Source organism: Sinocyclocheilus grahami, unplaced genomic scaffold (assembly GCF_001515645.1).
Source record: "Sinocyclocheilus grahami isolate Dianchi unplaced genomic scaffold, SAMN03320097.WGS_v1.1 scaffold375.1, whole genome shotgun sequence".
NCBI classification, from domain to species: Eukaryota; Metazoa; Chordata; class Actinopteri; order Cypriniformes; family Cyprinidae; genus Sinocyclocheilus; species Sinocyclocheilus grahami.
Window position 1 is genome coordinate 762,997 of NW_015505554.1, and position 22,212 is coordinate 785,208.

A 22,212-nucleotide genomic window follows, 5' to 3' on the forward strand; every position below is an offset into this window, starting at 1 on the left:
AAATTATGCTCCCTTCGAACTGGTTTTCTTTAAAATACAATTCTTTGTAATCCCAGGCTATCTGTAATCAGAAGCACATTTATAACTGGAATATAATTTAATTTCATTCACATGTGTTTCATAAACACATAATCCTTTATGGATTACAATCCGCCATTAAAATGATACATTTAATTATTCTGGCTGCTGTGAGAAAAGTATTTATTAAAATATTTATTTCGGATAATTTTTAACAAAAAAAAGTTACGGACTGCAGCTTTAAGTAATGAATGCTCATTACTCAAAGCAAGACCCGCCTTTCTGAATAATCCAATGGGCGCAGGTGTGATGTCGTCTCGAGGAAGTGTTCCGCTCGTGTACAGATGACAGCTGAAAGAGAGACTGTTGAACCGGTTAGCCCTGTCTACGTACCGAAACATATAGCAATGGAAGTACTAATATCCTACATTCAGAGTCAAAGGGGATAACGCCTGCTGTAATTGCTAGCCACACAGTGGGCTAATCTACTTTTTTGTTTGTATGTTTGAAAGGATCGGGATCAAGCCTAATTGAGGTACTTCTACTGAGCTGGCACATTAGCGGCTAAAGCACTTAACCTGTGCTTTTTATTTCATAAAATATTCTGTAAAATAAAGCGTTTGTAGCAATAGCGTATTATTGACGTGTACAGGACTGTGTCCATAGCAGGTGCATGCATTATCTTTTACTCGGATCGCGACAAAAATGCTGTTTAATTAGTTCACAAGCTTATAAACTAGAAAGGACAATCAGTGCTTTCATGCATTTTGTAGTAATAAATGCTCACTCTACAGATCCCTTGTCTTGTTTGTTTTTTATCTTGTAACTACAATGGCATAAGTTGTACATCGATATGGTTCAAGGGCATCACTTTGTTTCAAGAAGTAGTGGGGACCGCTTATTGACATTTAATTTAATCAACTTTATTTTTTACAAATGTTGCTTGTGGTTCATTTTCTTTTAAGGCATTTAGCCAAGATGGCTAATTTTTCACGTTAATATAAAAGTAAAAAGTACATAAATTACAGTTATTACACTAAAATCCCTTATAAAAAATGCAATCCCACCTTGTGTCAGCTCTTCTGTACCTTCATGTTATTTGTTTTATATACTCCTTGAATATGGGTGGATCAAAACCATTTAGGATATTTAAAAAAACATCACTAAATCAGTAAATTGAATCGATTGAAGGGAAATTGAAGCATTCCCAGCTCATAAATAAATAAATAAAAATTTTATTTGACTTTTTGTCTAATACCTTAAGAGCTTGCTACAGTTTCAACAGGCTTAAGGGTATGTGGAACAAAGTTTAAACTGGTGGAGGGTATACAGAGGATTGTTTCTCTCTGTTATGTGTGATTTTCCCAACTCTTTTCCTGAACACATGTTGCATGTTAGGCCTAAGAAAAAAAACTTGACAGCCTGTATTTTTCTGTGTGTATCCAATCTGTTTGTGAACTTACACTCATATATTGCTGTTTTATTCCATCTTTTGTATCCAGATGGAGGGTTCTGTAGAGTCTAAGTTGACGCTAAAGTCAGATGAAAGCTCAGAGCCTTTTTCCTACTGTTGCTCAGCCTGTGATTGCAGTGAGGAGCCTTTATGTGGAAAAGTGTTCCGGAGCAGAACTAAAGCCAGGAGTATGTCTATGCCATCAGCACCTAGCTCTGCCAAGTTCAGGTAAAACAAGACTCTCTGTCAGGGTAAAGACTAAAATTAGACTTAGACTCAATTAAAGATAGAGTAAACAAGTGCCTTTAGTCTTGTCTGTTAATATGTGTTTCAGCTGAGAAGGTGTTAGTCCTTTCCGTTCTGTTCTGTCCATAACTCTCAACACATTTTCTGAGCAGCTCATGATTGATCCCTCCTCAGGACAGCAGATGATGACAGCTCTCTCACAATAAGTGCTATAGTCTTGAGTCAAACCACTGATAAAGCTTCTAACTCATTGTGTGGACACTACTGCTGAAATATGGCTTTATTCTATATGATAAAATACTGCAGTTTTAGGAGGAATGTTTGAGTAATATAGGGTAAAATTGTTAATTTCAGAGCAAGAAAAGTTACAGAAATAAATAATCTCATAATATGAAATTTTACTTATAAGTATGAGGATACATTTCTAATAGCTTGAACTGATTTTAAAATGTAATTTTGGTCGTACTTGAAATGGGTCATACCATTGACATTACTTGAACAGTTGAAGGAAAGCCCTGTTTATTCAAGGACGCGCATTTATTGCATGAACAGAGAAATAACATTATGTAAGTATCTGAAATGCATGCGCACAGTACAGCTGAATGATAAAATGTACCCTCTTTAACTTGATGCTATTAAACTGAATGATAAACTGCGGTTTATTTATCACTCAGATGCGTCACGTTAAGTCGCCTTTGTTTATATAGTGCTTTATATAATATAGATTGTGTCAAAGCAGCTTTACAGTGTTAAACAGGAAAATAGTGTCGATAATGCAGGAGGACAATAGTAAATTTTTCAGTTAAAGCCAGTTCATTGTTGATTCAGCGATGTCATTGCCAGCTCAGTTCAGTTCTCTTCAATTAGTGTCTGTGCAATCAAGCCGACAATATTGCCAGAAATGAAGTGTCCCCAACTAAGCAAGCCAAAGGCGACGGTGGCAAGGAACCAAAACTCTATCGGTGACAGAAATTGAGAAACCAGGCTCAGTTGAGGGGCCAGTTCTGCCGTGCAAAGGCAAAAGACCGTAACTTTGTTTTTGGTCAAAAATTAGTTATTGATATTTTTGAGATATTCAAGACCTCCTTTATCATGTGGATAAGTATCTTGAGTCAATTTTCTTGTTTTTTTCGAGAAAATAATTACAGTTACTGCTCTTTGACTTTGTTTTGGAATGCTCAAATTGAGTTACGGTGCTCTGCCTTTGTTTAGCCGTGCGTCAATATGAAGTTACTGTGCGGGCCTGGAGTTATACGGTATTCTGTCTTTGGTTTACTGTCCATTAAAGTCTGCCGCATTTAAATCACGATGTAGCTTTTGTTATTTCATACATCTTATCTAATTCGTTTGTCTAAAAAATTGCCAACAGATTGCGATCTAGCAAACGGCTCCATATAACAGAGCACTGTAAACAAGCAAAGACTAGATAACTTGGCAACAATAATTAACCATAAATAATCTTTAAACTTTTTTCTTTCTTTTTATAATGCAGATTATTCTATCAGTGCCAGCCTGTCAGTCTGTGGATGCCCACTTCTGCACACTCGTGGACTCGAATGCCGTGACAGCGTATGATCACATAAAATCAGTAGTAGCCTAGCAGTTCGCAATTTATTTCCATATCCTACCTTTTCTTGTAGCCCGATAAATCCATGGCAATGAACGTTATCGGAGATGTTTAATCCACAAGCATTCTGAGCATGTTTCCTACTCACTGGCATTCACATCAATCCACAAGTCGTTCTTTTAGTTTAGGCTATTTTCATTCAATTTGATGTTCAACTGTCTAACTGTCTCGCAACCTTTAACGTTAGTGAATATCTCAAATAAATTGGTTGCAAAACGGTATATCCACTCACAAGTTTAACATTTTGTCTAGCTGTTACGATCGGAAAAAAATTAATGCAGTCACATTACTGTATGTTATAGCCTATGAGACCGCCCGTGATCACTAGATTTTATACAGGTGTTACTAATGATTTTGTAAATGGTGATCAGCAACCGAATATTGTATATAATGTGGAAGTTACTGCCTTTTGCCTTGGCGTGACTTCTCACTTTTTGCCGACAATGCAAAGGCAGAGTACAGTAACTTCAAAATAGGAGTAAAAATCAAGTTTGAGCTAAATTCTTTTTATGTAGATAATTTTCATTACTAAAACATCTAACTGCCAGATTTCCAGTGTCCTACCTATAATTAATTTGTCTGGACAAATTCGCAGGAGATCTGTCTCTGGAGCTCATTTAGTTGACATGGTCTCCGCTGACATTCAGGGCTGTAGAGGTCGTCTCTAGGTGCTGATCCACCATCTGATCTGGATACAGACTGGAGCTGGTGGCTACGGTGACCTCGGAATAAGAATGAAAAGAGACTAATATTAGTGTAGATGCCACTCTTCTTATGATGTAGTGAGTACATCACATACACGTTATGGAAAGTGTTCCCGGTTCCGGTTGACCAAATGAATGCGGTCTAACCATCCTTTAATGGATTTGAATTATAGAAATGTGATGATGTATATTATGTGTATGCCAGGTTAAAGAGATGGGTCTTTAATCTAAATTTAAACTGACAGAGTGTGTCTGCCTCCCGAACAATGTTATGTAGATTGTTCCAGAGTTTGGACGCTAAACAGGAAAAGGATCTGCCACCCGCAGTTGATTTTGATATTCTAGGTATTATCAAATGGCCAGAGTTTTGAGATCGCAGCGGACGTGAAGGACTATAATGTGATATGAGCTCACTCAAGTACTGAGGAGCTAAACCATGCAGGGCTTTATAAGTAATTAGCAAGATTTTAAAATCTATACGATGTTTAATAGGTTTAATAGCCAGTGCGCAGAGTTGACAGAACCAGGCTAATATGATCATACTTCCTGGTTCTAGTAAGAATTCTAGCTGCTGCATTTTGGACCAGCTGGAGATTGTTTATTAAGCGCGCAGAGCAACCACCCAATAAAGCATTACAATAATCTAACCTTGAGGTCATGAACGCATTAATTAACGTTTCTGTATTTGACATTGAGAGCATAGGTTGTAATTTAGATATATTTTTAATATGGAAAAATGCTGTTCTACAAATGCTAGAAATGTGGCTTTCAAAGGAAAGATTGCTATCAAATAGCACACCTAGGTTCCTAACTGATGACGAGGAATTAACAGAGCAGCCTTCGAGTCTTAGACAGTGTTCTAGGTCAGGGGTTTTCAACCTGTGGGGCGCGCCCTCCAAGGTGGGTGCCAGCACCTGTTAAGGGGGGCATGAGAACCTGTTTATTCAGAGTCATACACTCAAGTAATTATGAATACAAGCTAGAAAATCTTTAGCCATCCACTAAGGGGCAATCTGATTAGTCCCACTGCTAATCAGTCGACAGTTAGAGCAGAGTTGGTGTGATTGAGTGCTGATATCAAGCAGGCTATCACGCTTATTGACAGTGGAAGATGATTTATTAATAGAGAGATTACTGGAAGAGATTATTATCCTCACAGATACAATTTTTCTCTAAGAAGGAACATAGTTGTGAGGAGACTACCTTTTCTAGTATTTTTGACAGAAAAGGGAGATTTGAGATCGGTCTGTAATTAACTAATTCTCTGGGATCAAGTTGTGGTATTTTAATGAGAGGCTTAATAACAGCCAGCTTGAAGGCTTTTGGGACATATCCTAGTGACAATGATGAGCACAAAAGGCTGCAAACGAACAGCGCGCATCTGAAGTGTCTCTGAAGGAAATAATGCATTATTTATCGGCTTTAAGATATCGGCCAAATTTTCTTATCAGGCCGATACCGATAACAGAAAAAATGAGCCGATATGGGCCGATACCGATATGGTGGCCGATATATCGTGCATCCCTATTAATAATATTCAGAAGAGGATCTATGACTTCTGGAAGCACCTCTTTTAGTAGCTTAGATGGAATAGGGTCTAACATACATGTTGTGGGTTTAGATGATTTAACAAGTTTATACTGTGGAGTTAGTAAGTAACATTTGTTCATTCAAAAGTGATTTTAAGAGTGATAGGTGAAGAAAATGGAAAATGCTAATTTATGCATTTTAATCTATTGTGATCTATTTAATCTATTTATTGCGCCAGCAACTGGCAGCAGAAAATGTCATTTACAACAAGTTTATCATCATCTTATATTTACCCAATAGCTTTAAACTTGGTCAGAATAATATCAAAACTGAATTCTTGATATCTTTATCTATCCAATGTTAGTACTCTTTTCCGATGTTTTTGAGGCTCTTAGCATGGTTAAAATTTCATGAAATTCGGCACAGGCCTCAGTATTCTTAGCCGTCATAGGCAACCCTCTATGCACACCTTGGCAATATAATCGCCATTGGCTAGTAAATGTTTTTGTTTACTCGCCAGACTGATATACTATTTTACACACACACAGACACGTTTACTTAGCTATCTAAATGGGGACATTACATAGACTTTGATTGTTTTTATATACATATAGTTATACACTTTTTAACCTAAACCCACCCCTAACCCTACCCCTCACAGAAAACTTTCTGCATTTTTACAATTTCAAAAGTAAAAAAATCTGTTTACTTTATTTTTATAACACTTTTACAAACGAGGACATCCACAGATTGATGTTTTTGCCGATTTGGTCAGGTTTTGCTCACTTTTGGGTACAAATTTGTCCCCAAAATATGGTTAAGTAGGTACACACACACATGATTCCACCCAATCAGCTTATCTTTGTAAAATGGAACAGCTTCTTAAATAACTGAATGTGCACTCTTAACTTCAGCCAATCAAGCATTATATTATGATATTATGATAATTAAGCACTATTTAATGATAGAACTAGTGATTAGAACTAAAACTTGGTAACCATGAATTAATGCATATTTGTCATTTTAACTGAACTTAGGACTGGTGGTGGTGTTTAAGATATTGTTGGTTATAGGTAATAGTAATTATTATTAAAAGATACTACTACTACTATTATCTGCTGGGTTCATGAATATTAATCACGTTGTCAGCGTTTGCTCGAACTGATTTGCTGAAATCAAAACAGGGACGGTAAAAGATGAGCGCCAGCCAATGAGAGCATTAGCTCCGCCCACTGCCAAGAAACCGGCATATCTTCTGCTTGTTCTTAAAACCTGGATAATTCTAAATGAACTCTGTTATTTTGACAGGAAAATGCAACAAATAATATGGTTTTCATGTAGCGTGTCGATTCAGCGTGGTATGCAAGACTCTCACTCTCTCTCTTTGCATGCCTGAGAAACACAGCGCTATCAGTAAAGCGACGGCGAGTCGTGCTCCTTTACACTAGTTTACGGTACGTCAAATACAGGTGCGCTGCGTGCTACATACGCCACATACTACATACGCGCATCCATTGAGTACATGACATGATCCTGAGCGCATCCAAATAGTACAGATCGCTTGACGGAGAGCGAAACTCTCAAGCGCTCAGTCAGCTATGGTAGGCCAAAAGGGCCAAAAGGGCCAAAAACACGTGAATTTTAACACGTCAACAACGCGTTAAACACGTGTATTTCACGCGTAAATAACACGTATTTAACACGTTAATAAGTGTCGTTTACGCGTGAAAAAAGTTTATTACGTGTATTCAACATGTTAAATACATGGTGTACCATTCATAGACTGGGCAACCACCATTTAACATGCAATAGATCATCTTATTCAGCCTAATTATTTTGTCTTTTTTTTCCTTTTCTTTTTTTTTTTGTATAGCCTATAGAATTTAAATTGCAGTTTAATGAAAAACTCATGCCTTTTTGTAAATAGACACATTAGTGGACATTCTAGCTTTAACAGTGATCAAACTTAAAGGGTTAGTTCACCCAAAAATGAAAATTAGCCTGTGTTTTACTCACCCTCAAAGCATCCTAGGTGTATATGACTTTCTTCCCCAACGTGTGTATTTGTGGTGATATCATGAAGTAATCAAAAGTTACAGCATTTGGAACCAAAATAGCCCTTATCTTAGCCCTTTACAGTTTTGAAATTGTTGTTTTGAATTTGAAGTAATGCCTCACTCAAGTTTAGTCAAAGCCCCAAATATTATATAATCATACTTGTTTTATTCCAGTCGATGAGACCTTTCAAATGACATATGACTCATGACTATCTGAGCTGTATGATGTTTCTGACATATTAGAGTACATGGAACAAAAACATTTTTCATAAATTATGAAAATAACTCAGCACTACCTAGGAGTTAATCAAAGTGGCCACATGCATTGTAAAGGTCAGACTCCAAACTTTCAATGACACCTATTTTGTGTTGATTGAGGCAGATATTTTGAAAAATATGCGTATTCTTTTTTTCTTCGCTAGGGGGCGTCCATCGGCGGTACACTCCGGTTTAGACGAACTAGGCAGCACTGGTTAGGAGTTGATCGAAATGGTTGGATGCATTCGAAAACTGAATTTCTAAGCTTTAAAATGATACCTAATTATTTAAAAAAAAAAAGGTTATATAAAAGATAAAATAGACAGAAACATTACAGGTTTTACATTCTGCTTGCCAAGTGGGTTTAGGTATTATTTACACACGAAAGATGCAATGGATTGTTTTTAATTTTGGACTCATTTCAATCGTGAGAATCTGCTGTAAATAATGATATACAATTTTCCACAATCGGAGCATGTTTCATGAAATAAGCGTAAAAAACCATGAGAATATTGCAGCATGTGCGCATTTGGAGTTTTATGTGTTATAATTCGATGATGAATATCTTTAGATCTAAATGACAGATTATGGAATGATTGGGCTCATTTTAATTGAGAGAATTTTCTGAAAATAATGACGTGCAAATTTCCATCTATGCATGCTTCGTGAAGTTATGAATGAAAACGTAACCTATGTTTTTCTCAAATGAATTGTTTCATGTGTGTGATAATATCTTAAGTAATATATTTAGATCCAATGAACGAATTACGGTGAGTTTGGGCTCCTTTTAATCGGGAGAATTTTCTGAAAATAATCATGTCCAATTTTCCATGATCTAATGCATGTTTCATAAAGTTACGAATAAAAGTGCAAATTGAAGTGCGCCCTTGGGCTTTATGTGTTATAGCAATATGAGCAATATCTTTGGATCTCATTGATGGATTATGGTAACTCTGGGCTCATTTTAATCGGGAGAATTTTCTGAAAATAATGACTTGCGGTTTTTCATGATCTATGCATGTTTCTTGAAGTTATGAATGAAAACGCAACGTGAAGCATAGAGCTGTCTTTTTGCAGCGCCTCAGTGCGCCTGTCTGCTTTCATGTGTTACAGCTCTATGAACGAAATATTTCGATTTGATCGACGGATTATGATAAATGTGGGCTCTTTTTAATCTGGAGAATTTTCTGAAAATAATGCTGTGCGGTTTTTCAAGATCTATGCATGTTTGGTGAAGTTATGAGCTAAAACGGCACAGGACTGCAACCTCTGATTTTTTACATGACCTAATTCTTTTCTCTGTGTTATAGCTTTATGAGAGCTATAACACATATATCTTTAGATCTAAACAATGGATTATGGTAAGTTTGGGCACTTTGTAATCGGGAGAATTTTCTGCATATATAGTGACGTGTCGTTTTCTATGATAAATGCATGTTTCATGAAGTTATGAGCGAAAATGCTACATGACAGCTACCTTAGATTTTTTTGGCTAAACTACATGCTGCCTGTGCAGTTTTATGTGTGTTATATATTCATGAGGAAAATCTTTAGATATAAATGACCGATTATAATGGTTTTGGGCTCTTTTTAATCAGAGAATCTGCTCTAAATAATGGTGCATAATTTTCCAGGATCTGATCATCCTGGATCATGTTTTATGAAGTTACAAGTAAAACAGTGACATCAATATATTATTTTCATATGGGTCTGGGGGTGACTTCTTGTACAAAAACTCGCTCTAGTTTATTCAAAGCCCCAAACAATTATGCTTGTTTTAGTCTACTCGATGAGACCTTTCAAATGACATATGACACATGACTATCCAAGCTGTATGATATTTTTGACATATTAGAGTACATGGCACAAAAAAAAAAACATATTTTGTAAATTATAATTTTTTTTTTGTCATTTATCAGCAAATAACTCGGCACTACTTTTGGAGTTACTTAGGAGCTTTCAAATGATATCCATTTTTTGTTGATCAAGGCAGTGGTTTGAAAAATATGATTAGTAATATTGTGGAGGGGGGGGCGTCCCGCCCACGGTACACGTCGGTTTACAGGGACTGCTTAGCGCTCGTTAAGAGTTGATCGAAATAATTACATTCATTAAAAAGTTGAGATTCTAAGCTTTAAAATTTTGCTTTAATCTTTACCTATTTTGTGTTATTCCATTCAGGGGATGCTTAGTAATGTGATTTAGAATTTTTTCATGAAGGTGGGACACCTCGGGTTTAAAGGGTTAATGTAATCCAGAACAAGGGGTAATCCACACTAGGAATGGCTGAAGACACACATAACATTAAGACCTGACAAAGACAGACTGCACAGACTGGGGTTTAAATACATGGGGTAATGAGGGTAATTGCAAAGACACACCTGAACCAAATCATACAATCAACCAGAAACAGAAACTGGGTCACGGAGAGCACATGGGGACGAAAACATACACGCAGACAGTCCAGGGGCGTACTTACCTCAGACTTGTCAGCAGCTTAATGTCCTTATATCTTATATACAGTTTCATATCCTTTATATATTTAAGCATTCAAATTACATTCATTAAAAAGTTGAGATTCTAAGCTTTAAAATTTTGCTTTAATCTTTACCTATTTTGTGTTATTCCATTCAGGGGATGCTTAGTAATGTGATTTAGAATTTTTTCATGAAGGTGGGACACCTCGGGTTTAAAGGGTTAATGTAATCCAGAACAAGGGGTAATCCACACTAGGAATGGCTGAAGACACACATAACATTAAGACCTGACAAAGACAGACTGCACAGACTGGGGTTTAAATACATGGGGTAATGAGGGTAATTGCAAAGACACACCTGAACCAAATCATACAATCAACCAGAAACAGAAACTGGGTCACGGAGAGCACATGGGGACGAAAACATACACGCAGACAGTCCAGGGGCGTACTTACCTCAGACTTGTCAGCAGCTTAATGTCCTTATATCTTATATACAGTTTCATATCCTTTATATATTTAAGCATTCAATGCTTTAATAGTACAAGAATATAAGTGCAATAAATTAAACTGTGCAATACTCTATTTTTTTACTGTATACATTAGTTTCAAAAGTGGAGCATATGTACAAGTAATCTTAATTTTTAACATTTCACATCTAGCCTAGAATATAGAATAGTGATCCATGGGGGAATCTGTGGCTTCAGCAGACTGGTTGTATTTTTGCAAGCTTCTGACAAGAGGGCTGGCACAGTGTTTAACCAGTTTGTACAAGCCACAGCTAGGTATGGAGTTCCATCTCACGTTAGATGTGACCACGGAGGAGAAAACAATACCGTTTGTTTGTTTGTTTATGAACATTTATTGTGGATCTATAAGTGAAAGTGCCATCCGTAGTAGAAGTGTCCACAACCAGAGGATCAAGAGACTTTGGGGAGATCTATGGCGGGGTATGACTGATGTGTACCTCCAGAGTCATTGACTGTACCAATGAGCTACACATCTGCGCACTGCATTATGTGTACCTTCCACGGAATAACCGGGACTTTGAGGTTTTCAAGGAACAGTGGAACAATCATGGATTGCACATTGCTGGTCACCACACACCAAATCAGATGTTTGTCAAAGGATGTCTTTAGAGGCAAACATACATCATCACTCACTGTCATGAGATTTTTGGACCCAGATGCAACAACTGCAGGATGTGGACGTTCTTGCAGGACCTGTCAAAAATCCGGCTATTGATGCACTGCAAACCGTAATTAATATTCTGCAACAGTAGCTTCTTGTCGATTGGTTCTATTGCAATGTGAAAATAAAACTATATATATTTTTGTTAATGGATTTGACTGATTTTATTTGGTGCTAATTTTTAGGTGAAATTTTTCTTATAACAAAATCTTATAACATAGACATTATTTATTTTTATAGACCGTATTTATATTTGAAACCTGGTAAGATATAATCACATTTGTGGAAAATAAATTAGATAATAGATATAATTTATTGATCCCAGGGTGTAAATTGGGTCATGTTACCATTGCTCACATATAAAAAAGAAATAAAAGCATATGTGAAATCTTAAAAATTAATATTACTTGTACATATACTCTACTTATGAAACTATACAGTAGAAAATATAGATCTGAGTATTGCACCGTTTAATTTATTGCACTTATATTATTGTACTATTAAAGCATTGTATGTTTAAAGACATAAAGGATATGAAGCTATATATAAGATATAAGGACATTAAGCTGCTGACAAGTCTGAGGTAAGTACAAATTGAAACAACTTCAGTCAGAGTAATATCTTGTCTCTTTAGTAACCACTGATTTCAATTTGGAACCCATTTAAAACACTGAATTTGTAAGATCATAACAGGACTTAAAGGGATAGTTCGCCCAAAAATGAAAATTCTTCCATTTTTTCACCCTCATGTTGTTCCGAACATTCTTCAATAACAAAAAAAAAAGGAAATAGGAGGATCTTTAATGGTGGTAGCAGTAGAATACTTCTGTTGTCCTGACCCTGAACTTGCGCCACAAACACAACAGAACCGCTAGATTTAAATCAGCACAGCCAGCAAAGGATCGAACGCACCTGTTTTGAACGAGCGCACCTTTTTTTAGCAACCAAAAAGTGGTTGTTTCGTTGTCTGTTGAGGAAGTACAGACATTCCTCCATTGATAGCAGAGGAGCGGATCCAGCGAGAGCTTGATGGGGCGACGTGGAATGAAAAAGTTTTTCAGGAGTCGCGGCAGTAGAGGCGGGGCAACTATAATGACATGTGAATAATTCCGCCCATTCTAAAGCGATACTAAACTGCAGTGGAAACGCAAACCGAGCACACAGTGGAAAAGCGCCATTATAACATCACCTGTGTACCTAATTACTGTTTGTCTGATGAGTGCATAATCGCTGAACAAAAAGTGCAGAATCACTGAACAAAAAGAGGTTTCAATAAGTGCCACCTGCTGGCGATAGCTGTAAATGTAAGCACAATAAAAGCTGTTGATTACAAAGATATTGATTGTTTTCCAAAGACAAATATTGATTGCAATGGTCAGTATCTTAAACCTGCATTGATTGCTTACCTCCATTGTAACTGATTTCCCCAGACAAATGTTAATGCTTAGATGTTAACTTAAGTTTGATCACTGATAAAGCTAGAATGTCCACTAATGTGTTTATTTACAAAAAGGCATGAGTGGAGAAAAACGAGGCAATTAAATTTTTTATCAAATTTTTCATAAAACTGCAATTTAAATATATTATTTCTACAGGCTATACAAAAAAAAGAAGCAGCAAAAGAAAAAGAAAAAAAAAACAATTAGGCTGAATAAGCTGATCTATTGCATGTTAAATGGTGGTTGCCTAGTCCAGTGGTTCCCAACCCTGATCCTGGAGGCACCCCAACAATGCACATTTTGCATGTCTCCTTTCTCTGACACACCAAATTTCAGGTCTTGAAGGCTCTACTAATGAGCTGATGACCTGAATCAGGTGTGTTTGATTAAGGAGACATGCAAAATGTGCAGTGTTGGGGTGCCTCGAGGACCAGGGTTGGGAACCACTGGCCTAGTCTATGAATGGTACACCCCCCTAAGCTCACAGAAGTGGTTTGACCCAAGTCCTCTGCAGCCAATGACACTGACCCGTTCAAACTGATTTTTAACTGCATACTTCACGCTTATTTAACACGTATTTCACATGTATTTCAGCGTATTTAACACATTGAATACACGTATTTAACGTGCTGATTTTTCACGCGTAAACTACACATATTTAACGCGTTAAATACGTGTTGTTTACACGTGAAATACATGTGTTTAACACGTTGTTGACGCGTTAAAATTCACGTGTTTTTGGCCCTTTTGGCCTTCCATAGTCAGCGTGTTTATCGAGTGAAAATCTGTGTTGAATGCCTCTCACACACATACTGGTGTGTAAAATCTAAGAATTTATTAGCCAATGGCTAATGTTAGGCGTTATTTGCCCAGAGTAAGATTTAGTTGCATATGCGAGTGATTTACTCACAATGTAGAGGGTTGATAGGCAATAGGTGCGTTCGACTTGAAGCATGGCTACAGACGGCAGTCAACGAGAGTAGCCAGTCGGGGGTGGAGTTGAAAACGGTGCTGTCAAGCTGGACACTTTCTGCTCCCGTTAGTGACGCTCGCGTGGTTTTTGCATACTCTATCACAGATAAAGTGAATTAAATGCAATATTTGTCAAATATACAGACGTTTCAGAAACGTTTCCATGAGCAACAGATATATACTGATTATATACTGCTTAATACATCGCCATCTGTTCAAGAATAAAGTTCAACGTAAATATATACTATTTAAATACTAATAAAGTGGGGGAATATATGCTTTCATCAGTGTTTTATGATAAACGTGACTCAATATAACATTGCGACTACAGTAAAAAAGCTTTTACTGTTCTAAAAACACAGATTTGTGGCTATTATTGGAATTGAAAAGGTTAGAATAAACCCGAAACACATGTGATAGTTGTCATGCGGTGAATCTGGCCACTCGTGAAACGGCTGTGTCGTCATCAACGCTCCTGCAGCCGCTCTGGAGAAACTGCTCCGGCTGAGTCAGCCGGCTGCTCTCGAAACGCTCTCGAGGTGCTTTGATGCCACACCTGACAGTGACGTGCGTCGACGCCATCTCAAGTCGGACAAAATTACTAACCGGCATGCACTGCATCAAGTCAGATTGCGATCGATCTGCGCAGTGCTGCATGAAGTCGAACGCACCTATTATCTAAGAAATGGGCGTGGATGGGGAGCTCCTTAGGGCTGCCTTTGACTAAAGTGGTTGGGTTAGGTTTACTTTCAGTAACCAAACATGGTACAATCATCTCAACAATCTCGACAACTTTCAAATTTACAGTCAGCCCACAAGGAAGTTGGCCATATTAAATTTTTTATGTTTTTTTTTTTTTTTTTTAAATGCAGGATCTGAATTTTGAATACTTCTCCAAGGGAATGCATGTGATTCTTACCAAACTTGGTTAACATTATGCCAAGATGTAGAGTCTAATTTCCTCTAAGTGTATTGTCAGATCAAATTGGTTTTGTATGTTTGGTCATGGGAGATTATCACATGGATGTGGCTATTGTGAGCCATAGTCAAGTCACCTTTATTTGTATAGCGCTTTATACAATACTGATTGTGTCAGAGCAGCTTTACAGTGTCAAACAGGAAAAAAGTTTGACAATAATGCAAGAATTGTTGCCATTGCAACATCAGCTGACAGTAGGAATAGGTTGTTTGCACATGACGTCATTGCTTTGGCGCGAAATGCAGCTGGAGGGCAGGAAGTGATTTTTCTATATAGGAATCGCTAGCAGAAACTCAAAATGCCTATGTTTTGCCTTGTTTATGGATGCTGAAATTAGTCAAACCGAGAAACTACAAAGAAGCTTTTATCGTGTACGAAAATTTGTTGTTCATAAGGGGGGAAAAAGTGTCTTGTAAACCTGCGTCTGTGGTCGGGAGGAGCCGAGTTGGATAATGCTTGTGTGTGCAAATGGTTAATATAAGATATAATAACATTAAGATTTTAATAATATATTAAGATATTAATAAAGAAATATATAAATAGATACAGGGCTGCCAACTCTCACGCATTCAGCATGAGACAGTCAGAATTCACTCAATGCTAAACAACACACATAAACCCGATGTAAATAAGATATTATATGTGCAGTTTAGAGAGCTTCATTGATTATAACGGAACATTGTGAGATTGCGATAATGAGTGACTGCTTTTTAGTGATTATATGGAAGCGCTATTTTCTTGTTTCCTAGGCTATAATCAATTCAGAATTTGAATACAAGTTTTATTTAACGTGCTGCTAACAGGACCAATGGCCACATAGCCTGTACAGGAGTGACATATATCCCGCATCCCTCATATAAATGCAGGATTCACTTTCGAAATAGCTTGTTTGCAATCAGGGTTAGTTCAGGTAAGCAATTGCTTAGCCTATATCCACTGCCTCTATGGCAGGCAAGTATTTCAATTTAGTTGAAAAATCGCTCCTTTTCATAACATAAGGATCACGTCCTAAACCAGTACAATATGGACTTTCCTCCATCTCATCCATTCTGTGTTTCACTTCCTGACCTTCATCTGAATTTCTTGTGTCATCAGAATCGCGTGTTTGCAAACAAGCTATTGTGGAACACATCACAGACATTGACATAGCCCTCTCATATTTATCCATTTGAATGCATGTGGTCACTGTGCATCATTTTTCTAGATTTGTTGATTTCTAGACTTCAAGACAATTGCCAATGGCGCAATAGTGCTTGGGCATGTTGTCAATGCTTAAAAGTTTAAATTGTAATTTTTCTGTTCTTTTAAAGGAGGACACAGTCACTTCATGGACCAAGCCCTGTCACCACATTTGGGCCCAAAGCCTGCATGCTGAAGAATCCTAAAGCTGTCATGTGAGTCCTTTATTAACTATTTCTGTAGATTATTTTACAATACATATGGACAAGTTAGAGTTTATGGTCCTTCTTTTCATGCACTTTTTTATCTAGCAAGGTGTGGTGCAATCATGGGCCGACTTATATCTATATTGTTGTTTTAGGAAAAAATTTTCTATTATTAAACACTTAAAGTGGAAGTGAAGCAGTCAGTCAAGTTTACATTGTTTAGTAAACTGATATCCACTTTAATAAAAATATATATAACAAACATGATTAATGTAACCACTTTAAAGAAAAAAGGATGTTTTGTTATAGATTTTGGAGCAAGGGCGCCGCCATATTACGCCCCAATACCACAGCGTGTGACGTCACAGGGTTGGTTGGCCAGTGAAGTAATATAAGCATTTCTTTATTTTTTGAACACACACTTGTTTTGAAATGGAGGAAGGCAAACTTGAAAGGACTGTTGAGCCCATAATAAGTGCAACTGCTTATGCATCTGAGCCGATACAGCAAGGGGACCGAGCGGTACTACCATTACGGGTGGAAGAAGTTGTGAACCTGCTAGTTTGGCATGAGTGGGTCAGAAACAATACCGCCATTCTGACATAATATTGTGTGCATTTGCTTAAGAATGAGGAATAACTTTCTTGATGAAGCAGCACTAACCCGATCGTTCAGATTAGTGATTAGTTTAAGCGTCCTGTTAACAGCAGGTAAGCTAATTGTATTCGCAGGTGAACATAAAATATATTACATACCACTTATGTAAATATGTAAATATGTCTGAAAGGTCTGATATAACATTAAGATGCAACATGAATGATATTGTATGGAGTGCTGTTTGTTTACATTGCGCCTCGCGTTATGAAAACAATGTTTGGGATACCACGATAAAAACTTCGTGACGTAGACAGTTTGATGTTGAATATTCATCCAAATTATGGTGAAAAACAAAATATTTGTGTTAAAATAAAATTTGTGTGTTCAAAAAGTAAAGAAATGCTTATATTACTTCACTAGCCAACGGAGCAAACCAACCCCGTGACGTCACATGCTGTGGTATTGCATGATGCCGGTGCCCTTGCTCCAAAAGCTACCAAAACATACTTTTTTCTTTAAAACGTTTACATTAATCGTGTTTGTGCAGGCAAGCTTGCTCTGCTGTAATTATCTCTATTACATCATAATGACAAGGAAGTATAAAACAAGTCATTTTGGCAGCTTGGTTTCAATACGAGCTGTTCTTGGGGGAAGTTCTCAGCTTTAATAGCACAGTGTATTTTATATTTTGTGTGTTTTATAGTACAATGACCTCTTAAATGTCAAACAATCAGGGAAAATTTATTTCTCAATTGACCTCTTAATTACTATGCAAAATGAAATAAAAGCTTATTTTTGTCACCCAATAAACTTAAATGTTTAATAAAATTATGCAATTTTGACAAACATGTTTGTTCATATCTGTGCATTCAGGCATATTCAAGATCCAGCCAGTCATCATGTATCATGGAACAAGCCACCCAAAAGTGTCCTTATTATAAAGAAAATCAGAGACGCCAGTCTGCTACAGCCTTTCAAAGAACTCTGCATTTTTCTGACACAGGTGAGAACACCATAAAATATTGCACACACAAAAAAAGAAGAAATGCAGATGTGGCCATTATGAATGTGTGTCAAAGGTAAAAGGAGACAAAGGTCTCAGGACCACAAGGCATGCTCTGGCACAGGAATATGTATTCTCATGTCATGTACTGAAGCTGATGATATGCTGGTCAGCGAATCTGTAAACCTCAGAACTGTATTTAAAAAAACATCAGAGCACATTAAATGATGGCAAACTATATTAAGTTCATATTCTGTACAAATGCCAAATTCAGTCAGTAATGGTGTTTTACTTGTGCAATTGATAAATCAAAGTAGCGCTTAGTTTTATTATTTGCTCTGCTTTTGTAATGAGTTGATATCTTGTCAGATTTCCACTGTTCCCATTTCAGTTTTCTGTCTTTGTTCTATTCTTACCATGGTTTTTGATTTGCCCTCATGTGTAGGGATGTAACGATTCAGATTGCTCACGGTTCAGTTCAGTTCACGGTTGTAGGGTCACGGTTCAGTTCAGTATGTGCTATGTTCAGAGAAAAAAGGACTATGGTCAAATAAAAATAAAGAATATAATAACAAATAATCAAATTACAAGCAACAGCACAAATAAATACAATAGAGCAAAGATACAAATAAAATAATCAGTGTTTTTCAGGTGTTTAACAGTAATTTTCAGGCCCGGAAATTTAAAAATAAAACAAATGTAAAATAACAGTACGTGTTTCACTGTATAAATTAAAGATCACTCCTTGTTGAAGTTACAAAAGCTATTCAATCAAGAGAAGTGAGTGATTTCCTTGTCTTTTTTTGTTTAACATTAAAAACACAGGCAGCAGGAATAGACTGCTGTTCCATTAAGACATAATTCACAGATCCAGTACACTGATACCGATACACATGCGTTGTCTTTCTCAACTGTTTACGTTCACTTAAGATGGCCAACGATGTCTGCATGGATACTCACAAAGACAGGCATGCTTACATATATTTTTGTGTTAGTCAGTTCGAACACAAGTCTTCAAAGAGAAATCGATATTTGCGCGGCACTCACTGTCTGACGAGGCTCTCCGTGTGTGCACACGCTATGGATGTGTGCGCACAGACACTCATTTTCAAAACAGCACACACGAGTTCTCAAGCGCTTATTCTTTGCTTGAATGTTTCAATTGACAAGGCTTAAAAATGCGCAAATGAGTTCAGTTTAAACACAGTGTGCTGTTCATGTCTCACCTGAGATTGTGCACTTTTAACACCCGGGTGACGAAGGCATAAATGACTGGTATACTTGCGTGTATATGGCATTCCGTGTTGTTTGTCCACATTTTTTGATCATTGCTGTTGTAATGTGAGAATCCAATAGGTCTGTTTTATGTGTTGTTCTTTTCAACAAACCATATTCTACATGCATCTTCAGATTTGAGATGAGCCGTGGTGCAAGTGGGGTCAACCTCTAGTGGGCTGGGGGCAGACCGCGATTGGGTGGTATATTGCGTTTTTCCGATTTGGTTTGAATATCGTTACACCCCTACTCATGTGTCACACCTGTGTCTAGTTAATTACCTTGTTTAATCCCTAGTCTTTCTCTTTGTATATATAGCCCTCATTTCGAGTTGTTCTTGGTTCAATATTGTTTTTACAACAGAGCACAAACCAGAGCACATCGCAGACCCAGAGCTGAATCTAATTCCCGCCACGGACTCTGTGCCCTCACCGGTGTGCTTACTGAACACATCTTGGAACACCCAGTATTCCTCTGCTATCTCAGCCTGTTTGTTCTGGTCAGCACTGTCAGTGGTGGTGGCCTGGAGTGGTACAGATGATTGGTTTAACTAGGGCTGCAACAACTAATCGATAAAATAGATTATTATCGATTATGAAAGTCATCTACAACAATTCTCATTATCGATTAGTCGGGTCTGCCCACAGTGCACGTCCAACTTCAGCTGGTGTTCTGTCAATTTGTGCTACCCTGACAGATTTTGCTACCTCCCATTAAAACAGTGGGTAGTACAATTCGACAACGAAAAAATGCTACCTGTACATTAAATATCAGATATATTAAATATTGTTATTCAGCGTGAGAAAAAGGACACAATATTGATGTGCGCAATGCGCATGTGCAGTAAACCCTGGTAGGACAATCTGACGGGTAGGATAAAATGTCAGGACACCGGTCGCATCAAATTACAGCACTGAATTACACATTTCTATGGACAAAATTCATCTAAAAATAGTGGAGGAAACAGAATGAGATGCTGCGGGAGAGTTACGTGATCCAAGCTGCCTAAAACATGAGAATTCTTTATTTTAAGCTTTTTTTTTTTAAGCGTAATGGCTTGCCCTGTCAGGCGCTTTGACAGATGATGCGTGTGCGTCCTCAGCACAAAAACTTTCAGTTTACGGTCATATCCTTATGTATAAATGTCACAAATTCACGCGAACATTTAAATTTTTGCATAAAGGTCTGTCCTGACAGTCTGTGTTCATTTTTAATCTTTACTGAATGAGCGCTGGCACGGCGGACAGACGGAACACGGACAGAGGGAGACAATTTATACTCAGTGCAAAAACATTAGTTGTGCTGAAATAGCTGTTGTTGAAAGTTAAATTAAGGTTTAAAGGTCAACATGCATTGCAAGTATAAACCCGATTCCAAAAAAGTTGGGACACTGTACAAATTGTGAATAAAAACAGAATGCAATGATGTGGAAGTTTCAAATTTCAATATTTTATTCAGAATACAACATAGATGACATATCAAATGTTTAAACTGAGAAAATGTATAATTTTAAGGGAAAAATAAGTTGATTTTAAATTTCATGGCATCAACACATCTCAAAAAAGTTGGGACAAGGCCATGTTTACCACTGTGTGGCATCCCCTCTTCTTTTTATAACAGTCTGCAAACGTCTGGGGACTGAGGAGACAAGTTGCTCAAGTTTAGGAATAGGAATGTTGTCCCATTCTTGTGTAATACAGGCTTCTAGTTGCTCAACTGTCTTAGGTCTTCTTTGTCGCATCTTCCTCTTTATGATGCGCCAAATGTTTTCTATGGGTGAAAGATCTGGGCTGCAGGCTGGCCATTTCAGTACCCGGATCCTTCTTCTACGCAGCCATGATGTTGTAATTGATGCAGTATGTGGTCTGGCATTGTCATGTTGGAAAATGCAAGGTCTTCCCTGAAAGAGACGACGTCTGGATGGGAGCATATGTTGTTCTAGAACTTGGATATACCTTTCAGCATTGATGGTGCCTTTCCAGATGTGTAAGCTGCCCATGCCACACGCACTCATGCAACCCCATATCATCAGAGATGAAGGCTTCTGAACTGAGCGCTGATAACAAATTGGGTTGTCCTTGTCCTCTTTAGTCCAGATGACATGGCGTCCCAGTTTTCCAAAAAGAACTTCAAATTTTGATTCGTCTGACCACAGAACAGTTTTCCACTTTGCCACAGTCCATTTTAAATGAGCCTTGACCCAGAGAAAACGCCTGCGCTTCTGGATCATGTTTAGATATGGCTTCTTTTTTGACCTATAGAGTTTTAGCCAGCAATGGCGAATGGCACGGTGGATTGTGTTCACCAACAATGTTTTCTGGAAGTATTCCTGAGCCCATGTTGTGATTTCCATTACAGTAGCATTCCTGTATGTGATGCAGTGCCGTCTAAGGGCCCGAAGATCACGGGCATCCAGTATGGTTTTCCGGCCTTGACCCTTACGCACAGAGATTGTTCCAGATTCTCTGAATCTTTGGATGATATTATGCACTGTAGATGATAACTTCAAACTCTTTGCAATTTTTCTCTGAGAAACTCCTTTCTGATATTGCTCCACTATTTTTCGCCGCAGCATTGGGGGAATTGGTGATCCTCTGCCCATCTTGACTTCTGAGAGACACTGCCACTCTGAGAGGCTCTTTTTATACCCAATCATGTTGCCAATTGACCTAATAAGTTGCAAATTGGTCCTCCAGCTGTTCCTTATATGTACATTTAACTTTTCCGGCCTCTTATTGCTACCTGTCCCAACTTTTTTGGAATGTGTAGCTCTCATGAAATCCAAAATGAGCCAATAATTGGCATGACATTTCAAAATGTCTCACTTTCAACATTTGATATGTTATCTATATTCTATTGTGAATAAAATATAAGTTTATGAGATTTGTAAATTATTCCATTCCTTTTTTACTCACAATTTGTACAGTGTCCCAACTTTTTTGGAATTGGGTTTGTATATATATATGTTTAGTATGAATATTAATCATAAAAAATATTTGTAT

At 37.5% G+C, this 22,212-nt stretch overlaps 1 protein-coding gene across 1 annotated transcript in view; it reads left to right on the forward strand.

Annotated features, from left to right (window-relative positions):
• The first annotated feature begins 360 nt into the window (after positions 1-360).
• The window catches only part of LOC107549573 (NAD kinase-like), a 161,064-nt gene continuing 139,212 nt past the window's right edge, over positions 361-22,212 (forward strand). Inside the window, exons 1-4 of the mRNA XM_016230718.1 lie at positions 361-553; positions 1,521-1,699; positions 16,261-16,344; positions 17,806-17,935. Coding sequence (XP_016086204.1) covers positions 1,521-1,699; positions 16,261-16,344; positions 17,806-17,935 — 393 coding nt within the window. The 5' untranslated portion in view covers positions 361-553. The remainder of the gene's footprint in view (positions 554-1,520; positions 1,700-16,260; positions 16,345-17,805; positions 17,936-22,212) is intronic.